This window comes from Rhipicephalus microplus, chromosome 3, assembly GCF_043290135.1.
Source record: "Rhipicephalus microplus isolate Deutch F79 chromosome 3, USDA_Rmic, whole genome shotgun sequence".
In the NCBI taxonomy this organism is placed as follows: Eukaryota; Metazoa; Arthropoda; class Arachnida; order Ixodida; family Ixodidae; genus Rhipicephalus; species Rhipicephalus microplus.
The window spans coordinates 6616765-6636974 of NC_134702.1; the positions used below are offsets into that span (position 1 = coordinate 6616765).

Below are 20210 nucleotides of genomic sequence, written 5' to 3' on the forward strand. Positions count from 1 at the left end.
CGAGTGCGAAAAAAAATGAATACGGTCATTCTATTGCCATCGGCATTTCCAAAATGGCCGCCCCCTACGTGCTTCGGCATGGCGCGTCGGCCATTTCTGCCTACGTGTTTCCCATGTGCGGCACTTCGTATGTGTGCTGAGGAGTTCGTCATCTTGTAGTTCATTAGCATCGACGGCATGGAAGGGCAGACTCCAAAAACTCGACGAGTGCACCATGATGCCGCTTTTAAAAGAAAAGTCATCGCGTGTGCCGAAACAGACGGAAATCGAGCCATATTGCGGTCGTTCGGAGTTCCCGAAACGTGCGTGTGGGACTGGCGGAAACAAAAGCAGAATATTGTCGACTGCAAACATTCACGCAAAGGCTTCAGTGGACCACAGCAGGGTCGGTTTCCGCAAATTGAAGAGCTGCTCGCCGAGTATGTGCTTGAGGGCGGCACAGTGGCCCGTGACGACAGAACTGCGTGACGACAGAAGTGTGGGCTATGCAGTTAGCTTTAGAAAAAGGGCTAACGCGGAGCCAATTCAAAGCGAGCAGGTGCTGGCTAACTAACTTTATGAAGAGGAAAGGCTTTTCCGTCCGAAAGCGAACGGGCATGCGCGAAAAATTGCCGGAGGAGTACGAAGCAAAGCTTCACAGTTTACAGAGGTTCGTCCTAAGCTTGCGGCACAACAACGTCTACCTGCTTGGGCAAATCGGGAATGCCAATCAGACGCCGCTTTACTTCGACATGACTGGCACCACAACCGTCGAGAAGAAGGGGGCGAAGCAAGTTCGCATGCTGATATCGGGCCACGGTAAAACAAGAGTGACGGCAATGCTCCGTTGCACGTCAGATAGGCACAAGCTTCCCCCGTACCTCATATTTAAACGGAAGACGCTCCCGAAAGGAGTCATTTTCCCGAGTAGTGTGATCGTGCGGGCCAACGAGAAAAATGGGTGCGCGTTGCAATTCATGTCTTACTTTTTTTTTTCGTCGTGAAAACCGAGTGCGCGTTACAATCGAGGGCGCGGTAGAATCGAGTTAATACGGTAAGTCGAGATATTTTCAATAAAATAATGAGCTAAAGTCGGCCCTCGTCTTATATAGCGTGTCTAGCCGAAACTCGTTCTTTCCTTGAACCATAAACGACTGGAACTGCTTACCTCAATTGTTAACCGGCTCTGTAGAGGCACTTGAGCATATTTAACCATGACCTATGTATCTTTTGTATATGATGTGTCTTTTTATTGTTCTTGCTGTTTTACACCTGTGTGCAATGTTATGATCTTGCCCCTCCTGCTGGGGCCCTTAAATGGGCCTGCAGTATTTTGTAAATAAATAAATAAATAAATAAATAAATAAAAAGTGCGCCGTTGTCTGGCAACGTGTGGCTTGCATGTGCTTGAGAAGCCGGACGCGGCCATATCCGCATCCAAATCCAATCGCAGGCTGTTTTTTTTTTCTCCGTTTGTTTTCTTTGTCTTCGTGATTTGCTTCCGATCTGTTCTGAGTTTTCGCTCCGCTTGATATTGCGATGCATTTTTAGTGGTCCTTTTTTTCGTTCACTCAATATGAGTAGCGGTACGAGGAGGCAGTACTCAGCTGCGTTTAAAGTAGATGTTGAGCTCGCAGAAGCGAATGGGAATATGGCTGCTCAGCGCCGCTTTGTGATGCTGTTGGAGGGTGCAGAAAGGAAAGCTGCAGATGTGCAATCCTCGAAAAATGTCGTTTCGTGTACGATGTGCCGTTCATCCGAAGCTGGAAGATAAGCTAGCGGACTTGGTGCGGGAAGTTCGTGCGCACTCGCTGCCAGTGACCGTGGATACCATTCGCAAGAAAGCCGTGGAACTCGCTCGAGAACGATGACGATAGTTATAGCGCGAGAACAAAACGACGACACAGAGACAAGAAGGACACGAAGGACACGAAGGACACGTCTATGTGTCGTCGTTTTGTTCTCGCGCTATAACTATCGTCATGCCATACCAACTAGCCCAAGCTGCCACACTTCGCTCGAGAAGCTGGGCTCACGAGAGAAGAGTTTCGTTCACAAAACTCTTGGGTGCGTCAATTTATGCGACGCAAAGGATTTTCTCTCAGGCGGCGCACATCCATCTGTCAAAAGTTGCCGGAGGAGTTCGAGGACAAGCTCAAACTTTCAGCGCTTCGTGAACCGGCTTTGGGAGCAGAACGACTACATGATGGGGCAGATTGGCAACGCCGATGAGACCCCCGTGTGGTTTGACATGCCTTCGTCGACCACGATCACACAGCGCGACGCCAAGTATGTGAAGCTGTAGTCCACTGGCAACTAGCACTCGCGCTTCACCGTCATGCTGGCATGCACGGCAGATGGTACAAAGCTTCTGCACTTCATCATTTTCAAATGCAGGGCAATGCCAAAGGAAGTGTTCCCGCCCGGTGTTGTCGTTCGCGTCAACAAAAAGAAATACATGGACGAGGCCATGATGCTCGAATGGATAAGAGTGGTGTGGAACCGTCAGCCAGGTGCACTGCTGCGTCTTCGCAGCATGCTGGTGTTGGATGCGCTTCGTGGCCACTTAACCGACGCAGTGAAACGCGCACTCGGCGACAGGAAAACGGACCTCGCCGTGTTACCAGGTAGTATGACGCCCACCCTCCAGCTGCTCGACGTTATGCTAAACAAGCCGTTCAATAACCGAGTGCGGCTGGAATATTAAGAGTGGATGCCCGGCGACAACCACAAGACACCGACGAGCCGCCTACAGAGGCCTCCACTTGCGACTGTTTGTGGCTGGGTGCTTTCCGCATGGCGTTCCTTGCCGGATTCCATGGTGGAAAATGCTTTCAAGAAACGTTGCATCAGCAACTCGCTGAATGGCACTAAGACGACGCACTGTGGGAGGCGGCGAGCAACAAACTCTCGTCTTCAGAAGACAGTGGGACAGTGGTGCTTCATCGGACGAATAGGAGCAGTTGCGATGGTGGTTGAGCTCCGACGATCGGGGTGTGGTGCGCCCAATTAACAAATAAATGTGGTTTGGCAGTTTTGGGCTGTTTTTCTTTTTTTTTTTTCTTTTTTGGTAACCTGAACTTGGGGAGTCGACCTATATTCCCACTCGACCTATAGTCCGGTTTATACGGTAGGTAGGCTATGAAACAGGTCTGATTGTACAATCAGCTGTTGGGTATGCATGTGGAGGTGCACTGGTTCCTCTTTCTTTGAAAGGATATCGCGTTCTATTACCCTTCAGCACGAAAATCATGCAGTGAGACTTCATTTCTATAACTGATAATGCGGCACAGGTGTGTAGCAGTAAGCAGGCAATCTCATCAGAGAAAACATCCGAAGTTCACAGTGCAGTGGCTCCTTATTGTTATAACCGATATACTGTTGAAAGTGGTATCGTTATAAGTGGGTTCCACAGTATGTTATCGATGCCATGTCAATATAAAATGCCAAAAACTCAAGTGCATCCAGCGAATGTATACGAGGGAATGGGTAGGCATGGGCTCAATTGTCACAGTGGTGTGCTCCACCATGCACCTGCACGCAAGCCAAAGAGAAAAAAGTGCATCATGCAACCTCACCATTAGGCAGCACAAGCGCCTCCTCCTGCACTGCAGCTTAATTAATAACTACACTGCCCTTGGCTTGTACTGAGTCCCATGCAGCCACAATGTGGTGAAAACAAGCTGTCAATCCCATAGTGACCCACAAGGTTGACACAATATCGTGGCTTTCACTCACAAGTTAACATCATGCTTCATGAGGCGCATACGGGCATCTCTGGGCCAGCACTTCTTGTTGTTGTACCCAACAATGTTCTCATTGTTTGGGTCAGGGTGCTCTGTCAGGTAGCGCTGAATCAGGTCTCTAGCTTCCTCAGCAGTAAACCTGTAAAGAACAAATGTTAAAGGACAACATCAATTAAAGCTTGTCAATGCATTAACACCAAGAGTCAAGCTGAAGTCATGGCCAAAGCAGGCTGGAGGAGTAAAATACAGTTAAACCATGATATAGTACAATCTCGATAATACACATTCGAAGGGAGCATGAAAATGTTCGTAACATTCCCAATTCATATTAGTAACCCGAAATCAGTTAAAGCTGACCTTGAATATGAACAGAAACTTTATTGGAGCCAACTAATACTTGCTCGAAAATAGTCCATGATCTTCTTTTGAACTTTCTTACCTTCACCACCTCTCAATAAACGGCCGTGTTTCCTGACTCATGCTGCTGGTGCTATCACACTAGGGAGGGAAAGCGACAAAACTTAATGAAAATTAACTCGCTTCGCTGCTTATGTAGCCCGAAAAACACACGGCGAAGTCGACTAAAAAAAGTCAGTCATACGGTAGAATTGAAGTGAGAGCGCCAGGGCGGCCGGGAAATCACGCCCGCACCCGCCGAAAATTGTTCAGATTCTTCCTGCCTACCGCCGCTGCCTTCGCAGCTTGAAAATTCATTCCATTTTGCCCGTTTCCTCAGCATTAAAATTCCTACTGAGTTCTAGTTATGCATGCAAAGCACTCAAAATAAACAGTTTACACCGGTACAAACATTGTTTCGGAGGATATGCAAGCAGAAACGACACGAGTGGACGCACCGGCAGCGACGGCGACAAATTCAGCTGCCAGTACAAAAGCGAGGAAGAACGTTAGGGCTTGCCAACTCGCTGCTGCTGCATCTTCTTCTACTTCCCGTGTTCACAGCAATCACAATCTACAACCAGGCTCTCGAACGTGTCCTTGTCAAGGCCGCGAGCTTTGTCGTGTTGCGCGGGTAGTCCACAATTGCGCCGACGTGAGCCACCGCCGACGCCTTTACCGCCATGTTGAATTAGCAGCTTGTTGTTCACATCACGTGGTTTGAGACCTAGCGCCACCGGTGTAGCCCAAGCCATGAAGCAAATAGGCAATTTCCTATCGCATGGCAGAAAAATTTATCTCTGGCGGATTTTTTCGCGTCAGCTTTGTGGCGTGGTTTTCCACTTAGGCGGCGAAGCGGGGGAACTCCTTTCGAGGCAAGGTATGAATGCGCCTTCCGCCAGAGATAAGCCGCGTTGTGCCGTTCGCGCGCAGCGGTTAATTGCACGTCTGTATCATACGCTGTGGCTGCAGAACCTATTCATATACTACAGAATCACGGCGTACTTTGTATAACGTAGTCCATACGAAGGAACCTTGAAATTCGTATCATCGCGAAATTTGCATCTACCGTAATCATATTGAGATTCTACTGCATACGACATTGCAGAGACAATGCAAAATTGTTGTAAAATCCAGGCCTTCACTAAACTGCCAAGACATGTTGTCGCCAAGTATAGCAGCCAAGCCCCGGCAAAGTGCATGAGGAAGAAGTAATCATGCACTCTGCAAGGCCACTGCATGGCGCAGGAGTCAAGAGGTGTGCGTAAAAATTCGTACTTTAAATATTTTTCTAATATAGTTTATGCAAGGAGTCTTGCACTACAGCAACACAAATTACCAGGTGACTATGACATACCACCTCCAGATGAATAAACTGAATGCCTGAACAAGACTATAGCAGACATACCTTCTCTATACGTCGAACTTTAACACAATATGTGGGACAGAAATAATATGCTCCATCATGTAATATTTGCGTACAACAAAGCGATCCAAGAAACTATGCAGTTGACTCCAAGTTACTCCACAATTGACAGCCAAGTACGACGCTCGATGCCATGATCCCACATGTAGGATATGATGAATTCAATGCCGCCAACGGCCGATGGTATCTGTAACGTGCGGAGGAGGCCCGCCAGCTTGCTCGAGTGCGTATGATAGACTAGCACCTCATGGATGCCCGACACAACAACTTTCATTGCCGAGACACCGATATCATCCAGGTATCTTGTGTCACTTTGAACCTTAAAGGGCTAGTAAACGACCTTGTGGTCCAAAATTTTACAGGTGAAGTAACTGCGCACCTGTACAATGTGAGCATGTTGTCGCATGTCATGAGTAAGAAGATGGCATAGACGATGAAGAGGACGAAGCACGTGGAAGAGGCACAAATTAACATTACGTTTAAAAAAATCATCTCAAAATTATTTTACCTCTACTAAGTATTAATTACAAATCCAGTATGTATTTGCCCGACTTATAGCCGATCCCCCAGAGTCGGTAGGTGCCAATGATCCAAGGAGAATCATCATCATCATTGTGCATGGAGGAGTAAACGATTGACGCACGTTACACAAGCCGTCAACGAAGGTGGCAATGCAATGAGCTGGGATTGTTTGCATGGCTAAGGGAGAAAAAGCTTGCATCAGTAGCTACACTCTGTCAATGCGCGCAGCGGGAGTTTGGTTCCAAAGGCCGCCACGCTGGCATTCCGTGGCTAGCCGTTGACCTCGATGCTCAGGTGAGGCTTCAAGGAGATGCTGCAGCATCTTCTGGCAATTCTGGATGCACCCCCTGCAGTCCCCCTTCTAACGTCAGCCAGCAGCAATCCCCAGCATGTCACCAATTCAAGCCAAGATCGTGCTAGGCCTGATCAACGAGGATGTACTGCCATGCCACCAACGATGACTGGGACTAGGCCATCAACAGTGCGACCGAGTTACGGTCACACATCGAAGCGACAATTGGACAGCCTCGTCAGCTACCTCAGCCATGGACCCAACACAACGAATTTTGGACTTGCAGCAATGAACAAAACAAAGTAAGAGTGTTCCATTCGAACTACAATTCGACTGTGAGGCCTAAGTTAAGGGCCTCACAGTTGTTCTCACTGTCTTAAGTTGAAGGTCTATAACCCTCTAACTGAGGGCTGTAGTTGTGGTAGTTAGATGTAGCAAATTTGATTATTTCAGGTCAGTTTGCTTTTGAAGGTTTCTTTGTAGTTTCTAGGTTTTTGCACTGGTTGCTTGTTTTACGAAGTATCAAGCTTCCTTCTGGCGTTTTCCTGGGTTGTTATTAAACCATGAGCTTCATCGATTTACCAAGTCCCAGATCACTCGCGGACGGCCCGCTGACGCCTCACCTCACAGGCGGCTATGTCACGTGCATGTGATCTAAAAGTCCAGAGCCAGCACGAGCGGCCTCGGGCCATCTGCGCACGTGATGCTGACTGCATCCTCTGTGGCATCTGCTATGCGAGGCTATGTGGTCTCCTCCCTCCATAGCTGTGACAGAGGCCACAACGCTGACCCAATTCCAATCTAAACAGAAGTTAGTGAATTATACCTATTTCTGTTGTGATGCAACTTACTGCAAGTGAACTACTCGAGCGCGTGCGCATCGTGGACCGGCGCAGTCGTTCCACCGCTGTTTCTCCTAGCGAGTATAACGCATGTTTGCCCGACTTTCGGGAATACTGCGCATGCTCGACGTGGCTCAGAACACCGATGACAAGAACTGGAAGCGCAAACAATGCGAAATCCATAAACATGCGAGAAGCGGACAGAAAAGAAAAGAGAGAGCAAGAGCGCATAGAAAATTTCCCGTGTCCAACTTAAGATGGTGGCACAGGCATGCGCACCGCGCTGCCGTCTGCCAGCTGCCCGAAAGAAATTGTTTGGATGGTCCCGGGCCGTCCGCAGGCTGCCAAACACGTGAAAAACCAACATGCGTATGAGTAATCTCGGACCAGTGGGCGGAGCTTCCAGCAGGTCCCCGAGAAAAACTAATGCGGCGCAGCCGTCCGGGGCTGTCCGGTACGTGTAAATTGATGAAGCTCCATGTTTGCTGTGCCACCCAGCATCCTCTCAATCCATCGCCAATAACACATGCCTCCGAGATCCATGACAGTGGTCAAGTCTATGGATGCCTAAATCTGGATTTTTGGCTGCCGCTATGCAGTGGTACCACAGGGGAGAGAAGGGCTAATGAAAGAAAGCACCATCACGAAAATTTGCAGACTACCTGTCAGAGCACCTCAATTACACAAAAACTATGTTGAATAGCAACAAAACTATTGTGCAGAGCAGTGCCGATTGCTAGTTCACAGACATGCACTAAATTTCAAGACATCGCAATCAAAGCACAAACCACCGTTGATTGTTACACGCGCCACCCATGGCCTCTTTTTCAGTATCAATATGTATTCCTTCTCTTTAAGTGCAGACATCACAAAGAGTTTTGTTGATTTCATACCAAACCGCAACTTTGATCACTTGTGCCCCCCTACGGAAAAGCAACCAACGCCGATTAGGCCTAGCATGCCATTCGGCACGTTGACGTGGGAAGTTTGTCTAGGACAACATGAAGATTTGGCGTCGAAAAGATTGCACTCAAGTATCGAATCAAGAGCAGTGAGCATGATACGAAGTTTGCGTTCGCCGCTGGGAGATCGACAATGACAAAAGGCTGCCAAGCTTTTGTAAGTCCGCGAAGTGGCAGCAGAAGCGAAAGCTCGAGTCGTAAAATCATAGAACTTTAAATTTACGGGCGACGTAAATGCAACAACAACTGTAAAAAATAACGTGACAACAACAATGCTGGTGAAGTCGTCGAGCCAGACAGTGCAGCAGTGTCGACCGGCGGCGGTGTTGTGGTGCACGGACATTATGTAGGGACATGGGTTATCGTGTTTTTGTTAAAGCTTGGGTAGCGGATTTCTTCTCTTTTTTCGAAATATGGTTTGAATTAAGGTTGGAGAGATGTGGGAGTGCTGACACACCCTGTAAAGTTGTTTGCACTGCGTGGCGCACGTGTCTCGCCCAAAAGCCGCATTTAAAGTTACAACCACCGGGCGGTAGGTGATTTCACAAGGCAGTTGTGTTCACGAGCGGTGATGACCACTATCATCATCATGGTTGGTAGAGTGGTAGCGCCGGCGGTGACCCGTGGCGGAAGGCAAGCCTTGTTGGCGGGCGAGCGAGTTGAGCGAGTCTCTTCGGCTGGTGGCGTTTGGCGCGAACGGTTGTCTCTCGCAGTAGGTCTGCAGTGGATGGCCCGCGGTAGGCCCACGTAGTGAGTCAGGGGTTAGCGACACCGTCTTGTTTGTCATGTTGTGATTGAGTGTTGTTTAATATAGTGTAAGGATGTCTAAGTGTGTTAATTATAATTGATGTATAACAATTCGGTGGACGATATCGTAGTTCTAAATTAGCTAAATAAACGTGTATTGTTTGGTTTGTACCGACCGCTTCTGCTGTGTCCGTTCACTCCAAGAGCGTGGCACTTGCCAATTCGAGACCCCACACGCTGCAACTAAACTTTTTAAACATGCTGACTGTAGAACCAGCATTTCTATGACTGATTGCTCTGGAATTGGCCCTAGACTACGCAACAGAGAAAATGTAATAGAAATTTGATAAATGTAAAGAACATAAAATCACTAGTTTTCATGGTAATGTAAATGTAGCATTTGTGTGATGTTGCAGACATACCTGAAGAATACGTGTATGCGGTCAATGTAGCGTGAGTAGAGGCGCACAGGATGTGCCGCCTCTGTAGCAACGTCCTGGAATGAGAGGAAGTCATTGGGCACTTGCGGGGGTCCCGCCATCTCGGACGCTCGCTGAAGCCCCAGCACGAGCAGGTCCAGCACCAGGCCGTAGTACTGGACGATGAAGGAGGAGAACTGCAGGCCCCGTATGATGCCATACGAGTTCGTGTGATTCATGTCCTTGTAGTTGATGATGACGTTGTTCTTGGCTGTCATGTAGTCAGCAATGTTGTGGTCCACGATGAGGCGCAGAAGCCGATTGAGAAGTGTCAGATCCATCTTCTCATACATTTTCTCAAAGCGAGACTCGAGCATGACGTTGCACTCGCCCTCGGCAGTGTCCCACACGTCCTGCAGGTTGTTGATGCCCTGACACCACTTGTACACGAGCAGAGGTGGAGGCTCTGAATCGGCAGGCTTGATCCAGGGAGGAAAGAGACGCCGCTTGTCTGCCTCGTACCACAGATACTGGTCCAGGTAGGCATCTGTGATCTTCTCCAGGGGTTCCACATCATACACAGGAATCAGGTGGCTGTACAGGTCCATAAACTCTATGCCCACCTGGAATGATGTTAAATCAAGTGAGTGCCTCGCATCATCCTCAGCCTGCAGGTCTCTCGCAATCAGCTCCAATTAGGTGATTCATTGCACAGCCACTATGGCAGGTCAACACAAGGCAAACTGAATATAGAAAGTACAGAAATTCTATTAGAAAATTACACTCACCTCCTTGAAAGCTCGTTGTGTGAGCAGGTGACGCTTAATGCGTGACAGTGCTTCGTGGGGGTTGTCGTAAGCCTGCTCAATGAGCCCCAACTCCTCTCGCTGCGACTGATTCAGCCGGCTCTTCACACTGAAAAACAAAAAGAAAACACCATCCAGATCCTGTGAGAGGGCAAACAAAAGCCTCTTCAACTAATACGTATTTACTCAATTTGCTCCTGGAAATCCTACCGCAACCACCAAAGCCATTTCAGTGCAGCTCCTGTAGCAGCTAAAACCCCCTTAGAGAAAACTTGAAAAGCGCAGACAACAAAAACAAAACAGATAGGACAAGAAACACCACTTCTGCTGTATCTCTTTCGTCTTTGTCGTTTGTGCTTTTTAAGTTTTCACTCATAATAGACCAACTCACCCAAACCAAGGCATTGTTACAGCTAAAACCTCACTTCAGAGCAACATAACAACCACCTGGAGCAGCTGACAGCTACACATTATGAAACACAGATACTTATGTCACCAAATGAATACAGATGCACCACATGCTTAAAAAAATTGATCACTCCACATATGTATGCATGTTTACTTGGAATACTGCAAAAGATAAAAGTAAGCTGTTGCTCGTTTTTGTGCCCACAGTCCTAGGTTTTGTGAACACATGTGCTTCTGTGAGGCAGTAATTGCCTAATTAACTTCTAGCAAGCGTAGCAGGTGTTACTTCTTTAGCATGCCTACCATGTTCCTCGAAGCGATTTTAACAGCACCACCCACCCCACCCTGTCTCACCAATGAAGCTAACATACCAGTCAAAGGACACATGTTTATTTTTGATAATGCAACAATGCTAGCATAGGAACAAAAATGCAACCTGAGAAAATATGTGCAGACATGCTATATCCATCACAATCATTCTGCGTGCAATTGTGGCCCCCACGTTCCCAGCCGTCTCTTACATAGGTAGGATGCATTTTCTCATTAGTTGCCATTTTTTTTACTGCCAACATTTCATTATAGCTATTGTTGAGTCAAGCCCGAGATAAAAACAGCCCCACCAATACAGTTCAGCATTGCCGAAGCTGCCGCGTGAAAGCAAGTTGCACGCTTCCTGATATAATTGATTGGCAATCTGCAAGGTTGAGACATTTGCCTTTGTTTGGCATCTGCTACTGCACATCAATAAGTATTACAGTGCAACTTCGATTATACGTCCCCCGGTTTCGCGACGACTCACATTTTACGACGAATCTGTCTCTGTAAAATCCCCATAAAAATTATGTACTAGAAACCTTGGTTATACTACGCTTTATTACGCCAACCCCGCAACTTACGACGACTTTCAGACTCCGTCAGAAAGAGAAAAACACATTTGTTCAAATCAAGCGTTGGCAAAATATTCGCCAGTGCAAAAAATATGAACTTGCTTTCCCCGAGGTTGAAGATTAAAAAAGTAGAGAAAGAGACAGGATGTCTTAGAATGAAAATTTTACCGTCTTTAATGGAATCTAGGCAGTCTTTTTTTTTTTTTTCAAATTTCTTTTTATCGAACTCCAGGGTCGGCTGAAATTCAAAGATTATCAAAACGTGCCATTTTTTATTAAAAGAAGTGGTGCACAACTAGCGCCAACTAGACGGTATTGTAGCGGTTGTAGCTGAGCCAGCACCTGGCTAAAGCACACACGTGAGGCCGCCATTTTCATTTTTGTGGCGAGTGTTGAGGCAGGCCGTTTGTCATTTCGAGCCGCGCTTCAAGTGGTCTATGTGTGGCGTAGCTCAATGGGGCGAAACAGGCAGTGTCATTACAGTTCCGCTTATAAAACAAAAGTAGTATATTGCCACCTGGCCATGAACTGCGGCGAGCACGAGCCCGCATCGAGGAGAAAAACGAGGAAGAAGTTGTTGGGCTAGCGCGCTCTCGCCGAGGCTTTTGTTTTTTGGTTGTGGTGTCCCTGACCTGCGCCTCTGTGACTACGCGGTATTCTTTACCTGAAGTCCCTCTTGTTCACGCGCGACAACTGGTGGAGTCGCTGGGTATTCCCAGTCAATGATCCAAACGCCTCCTGGGAGCCCTATACCCGCAGTCGCAACACCTGTCCACCGGGCCAGCCGGAGAATCCGAGGATTGTCCCCCGAGCGTGAACCTCTACCGGAGATGGCATCAACTGCACCACCCCAGAGCGGTACGGAAAATATTCCGATGGCTAATTACACGCTGCAGAAGCCACGAGTGCCGAAGGTGTTCCGTGGCTCCATGTTGGAGGATGTTGTGGACTGGTTGGCTCACTTTGAACGCGTTGCGGCTTTCAACGAGTGGACCGACGCCAACAAGCTGCGGAATGTATATTTCAGCCTTGAGGACGGAGCTCGTACTTGGTACGAGAACCGCGAACCCTTCTCGTCGTGGACGATGTTTTGCCGTCAGCTGCTGGCAAGTTACGCTGACCCCCATCGCCGTGAACGAGCGGAACGGGCCATCCAATCACGCATCCAAATGCCGAACGAGAGCGTGATGGCGTACGTGGAGGACATGACGAGCCTTTTCCGTCGCGCTGACCCAGGTATGGGAGAAGACAAGAAGTTGCGCCACCTAATGCGAGGAGTTAAGGAGCAACTCTTCGCTGGTCTCGTGCGAAGTCCCCCGAATACTGTGGCAGAGTTTTTAACTGAAGCAACGACAATGGAAAACATGCTGCAGCAGCGATCAGCTGTGTACGACCGCCACGTGAATGTTGCCTCGCCGGTGGACCAGATTGGAGTTGCGGGGAGTAACGTCAATCTCGAAGCTCTCTGCGACCTCATCAGATCGGTGGTACGCGACGAGCTGCAGAAGATTCACGGGCCGCCTCCACCTGCTGCGGGATCCATCTCCAGCCTCATCAGGAGTGAAGTACAGCAGGCTTTGCAAGTCCCGCTGTCCAACGATGCTTCCCCGCCTGTACCGATCGAGCCTCACCGTGCATCTTATGCCGAGGCTGTGAGCTGTTACGTCGCTCCTGCATCGTACGCCGAAGCTGCGAGTCGTTACGCTCCTCCACGCCGTTTCGTACACCCTGCACATCGCGATCCACTCCCAGCAGTTCAACCAGTCCAGCATTTCGAGAATCGGCAGCTCCTCCCGCGGAAATCGGACGTATGGCGCACACCGGACAGGCGGCCGCTGTGCTACCACTGTGGCGAAGCCGGACACGTGTACCGCGAATGCCAGTACCGTCGCCTCGGACTTCAGGGTTTCGCCGTCGACTCACCCAGGCCAAGATTTGGCGAAAGACCCAGAGCGATTGAGGAGTACCTGTCCGAGCAGCGCATGCCACTGCTCCCGCGGCGCCAGTCACGATCACCATCTCCAAGAAGGTCTTCGTCAAGTGTCCCGAACTACCCAGGGGCGGCGCCAGCACGGCCGCTCAGCCCTAGGCGGGAAAACTAACGACAGCGACCTTCGGGGGCGGGGCCGCTGATAAACGACACGAACAAGGGCCCCAATCCATGCGAGTACGTACCAGCAGTGGTTCAACGACGACAGCTCCCGAATCAGAAAGCCGACTTTCCCTAGATATACCTGTAGTGCTCGACGGCCGCCACGATATTACAGCTTTATTAGACACAGGGGCCGACTACTCCATCATGAGCAGAAAACTGGCGACGCATCTCAAGAAAGTGGGTACGCCGTGGTACGGGACACGAATCCGTACAGCCGGCGGGCACGTCGTCACCCCTCTCGGTATCTGCACGATTAGAGTCGGCATTCGCAAACGCACATTTCTCTGCAGCTGCCTTATACTTCCTGAATGCTCCCGAGACCTCATCCTAGGCGTCGACTTTTTACGTGAATACGGCGCTATCATTGACCTCCGACAGCGCACAGTGACGTTCTCTACAGACAAAGCAGAAAAGCCTGATGACAGCCATCTCAGTTCGCTTCGTGTTTCGGCCGACATAATCACGTTGCCTCCACGTTCAAGCATCCTGGTTGAAGTCGTGTGTGACGAGATACGTGACGGTGAGGCAGTCGCCGAAGGCAACTTGACACTTTTGTTTAGCATAGGTGTCTGCGCAGCCCGCAGCCTCATTACGCTTCACGACAGACGTGCCACGCTGCTTGTGACAAATTTTAGTAATGAGCAGCGGCACCTGTTTCGACGCACCGCTATCGCTTTCGCCTACCCCATCGAAGACGTTGCTGAATGTTTTTCTGCCGCATCAATAAATAGTGGGCTACAATCGACATCGACCGGCGTTTCTAAGGCTCTTGAAAAGGTGGACATCAATTCGAGCCTCACGCAGAAAGAACGCACAGCGCTGCAGGAGCTGTTGCTTGAATTTCAAGAGTGTTTCGCTTCATCCTCAAAGGTGCGTCAAACGCCCCTTATGAAACACCGGATTATTATACACACCGATGTCTCGCCCATAAAGCAACAACCCTACCGAGTTTCTGCCAAAGAACGTGACGCGATCAATGCTCAAGTCGAAGAGATGCTTCAGGATGATGTTATACAGCCGTCCAATAGTCCATGGTCATCGCCAGTCGTTCTTGTAAAGAAAAAGGACGGAACGTTGCGTTTCTGCGTGGACTACAGAAAGCTGAACGACGTGACAAAAAAAGACGTGTATCCTCTGCCACGCATCGATGATTCACTAGACAGACTACGGCGAGCAAGGTATTTTTCATCCATAGACTTGAAAAGCGGATACTGGCAGATTGAGGTTGATGAAAGAGACCGAGAAAAAACTGCTTTTGTTACACCGGACGGCCTGTATGAATTCAAGGTGCTTCCCTTCGGCCTGTGTTCTGCACCAGCGACATTCCAAAGAATGATGGACACTGTTCTTACCGGTCTGAAGTGGAACACCTGCTTAGTTTATCTCGATGATGTCGTCGTATTTTCGGTCACTTTCGAGGAACACTTGAAACGTCTGCAGGCTGTTCTGGAAGCACTCCACTCTGCGAACCTCACGCTGAAGCCAGAAAAATGCCACTTTGGCTATAAAGAACTTAAATTTCTGGGGCATGTTGTGAGCGCAGACGGTGTTCGACCTGACCCCGACAAGACAACCGCCGTAGCCTCCTTTCCCGTTCCCCGTGACAAGAAAGCAGTACGCCGCTTCCTCGGTCTGTGCGCCTACTATCGTCGCTTCATCGCCAATTTTTCTAGAATTGCCGAGCCTCTGACTCGTCTCACACGTGACGACGTACCATTCGTTTGGAATGAAGAACAGAACGCGGCTTTTATCGATCTACGTGAGCGTATGCAGGCACCACCAGTTCTTGCTCACTTCGACGAGGATGCTGCCACGGAAGTTCATACCGACGCGAGCAATGTAGGTCTCGGCGCCGTGCTTGTCCAACATCAAGAAGGCACCGAGCGCGTGATAGCTTACGCCAGCCGTGCCCTGTCTCGCGCCGAGATGAACTATTCCACCTCGGAGAAAGAGTGCCTAGCAGTAGTGTGGGCCACTATGAAATTCAGGCCTTACCTCTACGGTCGTCACTTTAAAGTAGTTACTGATCATCACTCATTGTGCTGGTTAGCCAATTTACGAGACCCGTCTGGGCGTCTGGCACGATGGAGCCTTCGTTTGCAAGAGTTTGACCTTACCATTGTCTATAAATCAGGCCGCAAGCACGAAGATGCTGATTCCTTGTCACGTGCACCTACCGGAGTTTGTGATCCCGACAATGACGATGACTGCGGCTTTCTCGGAGTCCTCACTGCAACAGACTTGATCGCACGACAACACGATGACGTCGAGATTCGCGCAATCATTGACCAACTAGAAGGACGCAACACACCCGTACCTCGGCACATCTCTCGCAATCTCTCTTCGTTCTGCCTGCGGAACGGTGTCTTGTATAAATCAAACTCGAACGGCAATGGAAAAGCCTACTTGCTAGTGGTCCCATCTGACATGCGAGACGACATTCTTCTGGCCTGCCACGACGAACCCACATCCGGGCATCTAGGTTCTTCACGAACTCTCGCCAGAGTTCAACAGGCGTACTACTGGCCGAGACTTGCTATGTACGTCAAGAGATATGTGAAAAGCTGCCGTGAATGTCAACGCCGCAAATCTCCGCCACTGAAGCCTGCAGGCCTGCTGCAACCAATCACACCACCAAGGTCGCCGTTCGATCAAATAGGCATGGATTTACTGGGGCCGTTTCCTCTGTCATCTGCCGGTAACAAATGGATAGTTGTAGCGACAGATTATCTAACGAGATACGCCGAGACAAGAGCCCTGCAACGAGCTACAGCTTCCGATGTTGCCCAGTTTTTCGTCGAACAGATCGTTCTTCGCCATGGCGCCCCGTCTTGCGTCATCACTGATCGCGGAACAGCTTTCACGGCTCAGCTCATTGACGATGTATTCAAGCTAAGCTTCACGAGCCATCGCAAGACGACGGCGTATCATCCGCAGACTAACGGCCTGACGGAACGACTTAACAAGACCATCGCCGATATGTTGTCCATGTATGTAGACGTTCAACACAAGACGTGGGATCAGGTCCTTCCATACGTAACATTCGCCTACAACACTGCCATCCAAGAAACGACACGATTCACACCGTTCCGTCTCGTCTATGGGCGTGAGGTCCAGACCATGTTGGACGCTATGTTGCCACACGATTACGACGGGTCGCTCACACCTGACGCTGAGCAGCTTGCTCAGTTTGCCGAAGAAGCTCGACAGTTGGCACGCCTGCATATTACGCAACAACAAACTGCAGATGCACGCCGCTACAATCTTCGCCATCGACAGGTCGAATACCACCCAGGAGATCTAGTTTGGGTATGGACTCCGGTTCGCCGCCAAGGGTTGTCCGAAAAGCTCCTGAGTCGCTACTTTGGACCCTACAAAGTAGTGCGTCGCATCAGTGACGTGAATTATGAGGTGGTTCCATATGGAACCATGTCACCCCAGCGTCGAAAGCACTACCCAGAGATTGTTCACGTTGTACGGCTCAAGCCGTACTTCGTACGTTAGTGGGACCGTGCCTCAGCCTTGTTCTTTTGTTGTTGTTTTTTTCTTAAGTGTGCCCACAGTGTGCATGTCTGCTTTACTTCCGCTTATCCACTACCATTCGCGCGAGCATCGGGGCGATGCTTTTTTTTCAGTGGGGGAATAATGCCACCTGGCCATGAACTGCGGCGAGCACGAGCCCGCATCGAGGAGAAAAACGAGGAAGAAGTTGTTGGGCTAGCGCGCTCTCGCCGAGGCTTTTGTTTTTTGGTTGTGGTGTCCCTGACCTGCGCCTCTGTGACTACGCGGTATTCTTTACCTGAAGTCCCTCTTGTTCACGCGCGACAATATGCCACGGAGTTGTCGGCCAACGTTTAAGCCGAGCGGGACTTTGGAGCACACAAAAAAAATGTGCACCGCTGGAGAGGCTGCGACGACATCCCAGGAACTTGGTTCGTTAGCTCCATCAAAAAGTGCAGCATTTCCAATGCGCTTGATGGCATCAAGGATTGTGCACTGTTTGAAGACAGCGACAAAGTCAGCGACAAGGGAAGCAGCGACGACGACTCGAATGAGCGCGGAATGTTTATGGTGTAAATTACTAGAACCAACCAGCACGAAAAAAAAAGACAAAAAAACACAAGACTAGCCGCTGTATGTTTCTCAAGTTATTTGCGTCATGAACCAACTGCTTTTTCATCTTGATGTCCAAAAAAACCTTTTCTCTTTTTGAACGCTATCATTGCTGTTTTGTTCAACCTACATTCGAGGTGAGTTGTTTCCCCCCCTCTCCAACCCGCCTTTGGGCATTAGGGGGTTGGCCTAGAATCAGGGTCGGCCTAGATTTGAGTAAATACGGTATTCCCTTCAAAGTTCATGCGCTTCTACATGCACCTCGATCGCGCACGTACGTATCTGGGGTCGTCACCTTGTCAAGCTCTATTCATACAGTGTTGCTTCAGCTGGCCGAAAACTTGACATTTTCACGTTTTCGGTCCGTCAAAGCTTTTCCTGGCCAACACACAGAGCACTTGAAGTCACAGGCTTGCACATGCATGAGGGCGCGAAGCAGATGTCACCCTGGAAAATTACTTTCACTGTTGACATCAACGTTCATAATAACAGTGGGTCATGTGTTTCACAAACCAACAAATTACAATGTGCACAGCTCAGTGCCATGAGTAAAAGGGCGCGAGGCTTGTGCCGGGCGCTTGAGTGCTGGAATGCAGCGTCAGTGCACGAAACCCAACTGTGCTCCAACCTATCATTGCAACGCAAGGCCATGCAACGTGCGCGTGTTTACTCTGCTTGTAAGAAAAACCCTTCGTTAAACATGGGAGATAAACTTAAGCAAAAAACAGTTCATATGAAAACAGCACCTGTGCATACACAAGCGCCCTAAGGAACTGTGGAAATTCTTTAAAACAAACAGTAAGGACGTCTTATCGATTCCGGCCCTGGATGAACACTCCACCACTATGCATAATGATGTCAAAAAGGCTGGGTGCTTTATCTCATTTTTTTAGTTCTGTGTATACACCTACGGTCAAAATGACTGACACTTTCGCACAGTCTTTTGATTTGATTTGATATGTGGGGTTTAACACCCCAAAACCACAATATGATTATGAGGGACGCCATAGTGGAGGGCTCCGGACATTTCGACCACCTGGGGTTCTTTAATATGTACCCAAATCTGAGCACATGGGCCTACAGCATTTCTGCCTCCCTCAGAAATGCAGTCGCCGGAGCCAAGATTCTATCTTGCGACCTCTGGGTAAGCAGCCTAGTGCCTTAGCCAAAAAACCACCGTGGCGGGTTCGTTTAGCCATTGAGTACCTTAGCCACTAGACCACTGCGGCGGGGCGCACAGTCCTTTCAGGTAGCGGTAGAACAAATGAGCAATATTGTGATTAGCCAGCATGGAATACAGGCTTTTATCAAATCCATGAATTCCTCTAAAGGTACAGGGCCTCATGGTTTGTCACCTGCATTGCTTTCTTTGTGCCCGCGTGAAGTATTTAAATATCTGTGCATCATTTTCACTAAGTCCTTAGAAGAATCTTCATTACCTGATGACTGAAAGCTTGCCAACAAAGTGCTTGTTCACAAGAGTAAATCGCGAAGTAGTGTTTTAAATTATAGGCCAATTTCACTCACAAGTGTTGCACGCAAAATACTTGAACATGTTCTGTTTACCAGAATTATGACTCATATGAACGCGTATTATTTACTTAATCCTCAGCAGCACAGCTTTCGTAGTAGTCTTTCCTGTACAACACAGTTACTTGAATTGAGACACGACTTATCCTCTGCTTTAAATAAGGGTTTCTCTGTTGACTGCTTGTTCCAAGATTTTAAAGCCTTTGACATTGTATCGCACTCTTTACTGATTGAAAAAACTAACAATGTATAAAATAAAGTGAATGATACGGTTGTGAACTGGATAAGCGAGTATTTATATTTGAGACGGCAAAAGGTTGTTATCAATGGTGAGTCATCCCGGGAAGTTGATGTGTCTTCTGAAGTGCCTCAAGGGTCAGTCTTGGGTCTGCTATTGTTCCTAATCTACATAAATGACATTTGTTCCGGTACTTCATCACATATCAAATTATTTGCCGACGACTGTGTTTTGTACTGACTTACACATAGCTCCCATGATTGCACTACTCTTCAAAATGATCTCAAAACAGCTGAATGGTGTGGAAAGTTGCGTATGTTCATTAATGAAAAAAAAAAACAGTGCATATGTGTTTCACTAGGAAAAAGGCACCCCATGACTTATTTTACAGTGTAAATTCAACCGGGCTGCTAACAGTTCACGTACCCAAGCATTTCAGTGCATACAGTTAAACCTGCATATAACGAATTCTTCGATATAATGAAGTTTTTCCCCGCCGTCGCTCCATAGAAGCACAAGTATTTGCGATCTCTATGTAACAAAGTAACAGTGGGAGACAACCTTGACATAACGAATTTTCCCCACGGACAATCGAGGAATTTCGCTCCACATTTCCGCATTTTGGTACGAGCATGCATCTTCCGCAGCTGCCCCGCCGCCTCCGAAGCCCGAAGCGGCGGCGGCGGGCATGTGAGCCGCGTCCGGCGGGCCTGCACCCCACGAGCCGACTTTGTTGCCGTTC

General features: G+C 48.8%; 1 protein-coding gene across 1 annotated transcript in view; it reads right to left on the bottom strand.

Moving 5' to 3' along the window:
• The window catches only part of Prp8 (pre-mRNA processing factor 8), a 218037-nt gene that overhangs the window by 84014 nt on the left and 113813 nt on the right, over nucleotides 1–20210 (bottom strand). Inside the window, exons 16-18 of the mRNA XM_037433717.2 lie at nucleotides 10120–10246; nucleotides 9335–9954; nucleotides 3718–3864 (exon numbers count right to left, since the gene is read on the bottom strand). Of these exons, the coding sequence (XP_037289614.1) occupies nucleotides 3718–3864; nucleotides 9335–9954; nucleotides 10120–10246 (894 nt within the window). The remainder of the gene's footprint in view (nucleotides 1–3717; nucleotides 3865–9334; nucleotides 9955–10119; nucleotides 10247–20210) is intronic.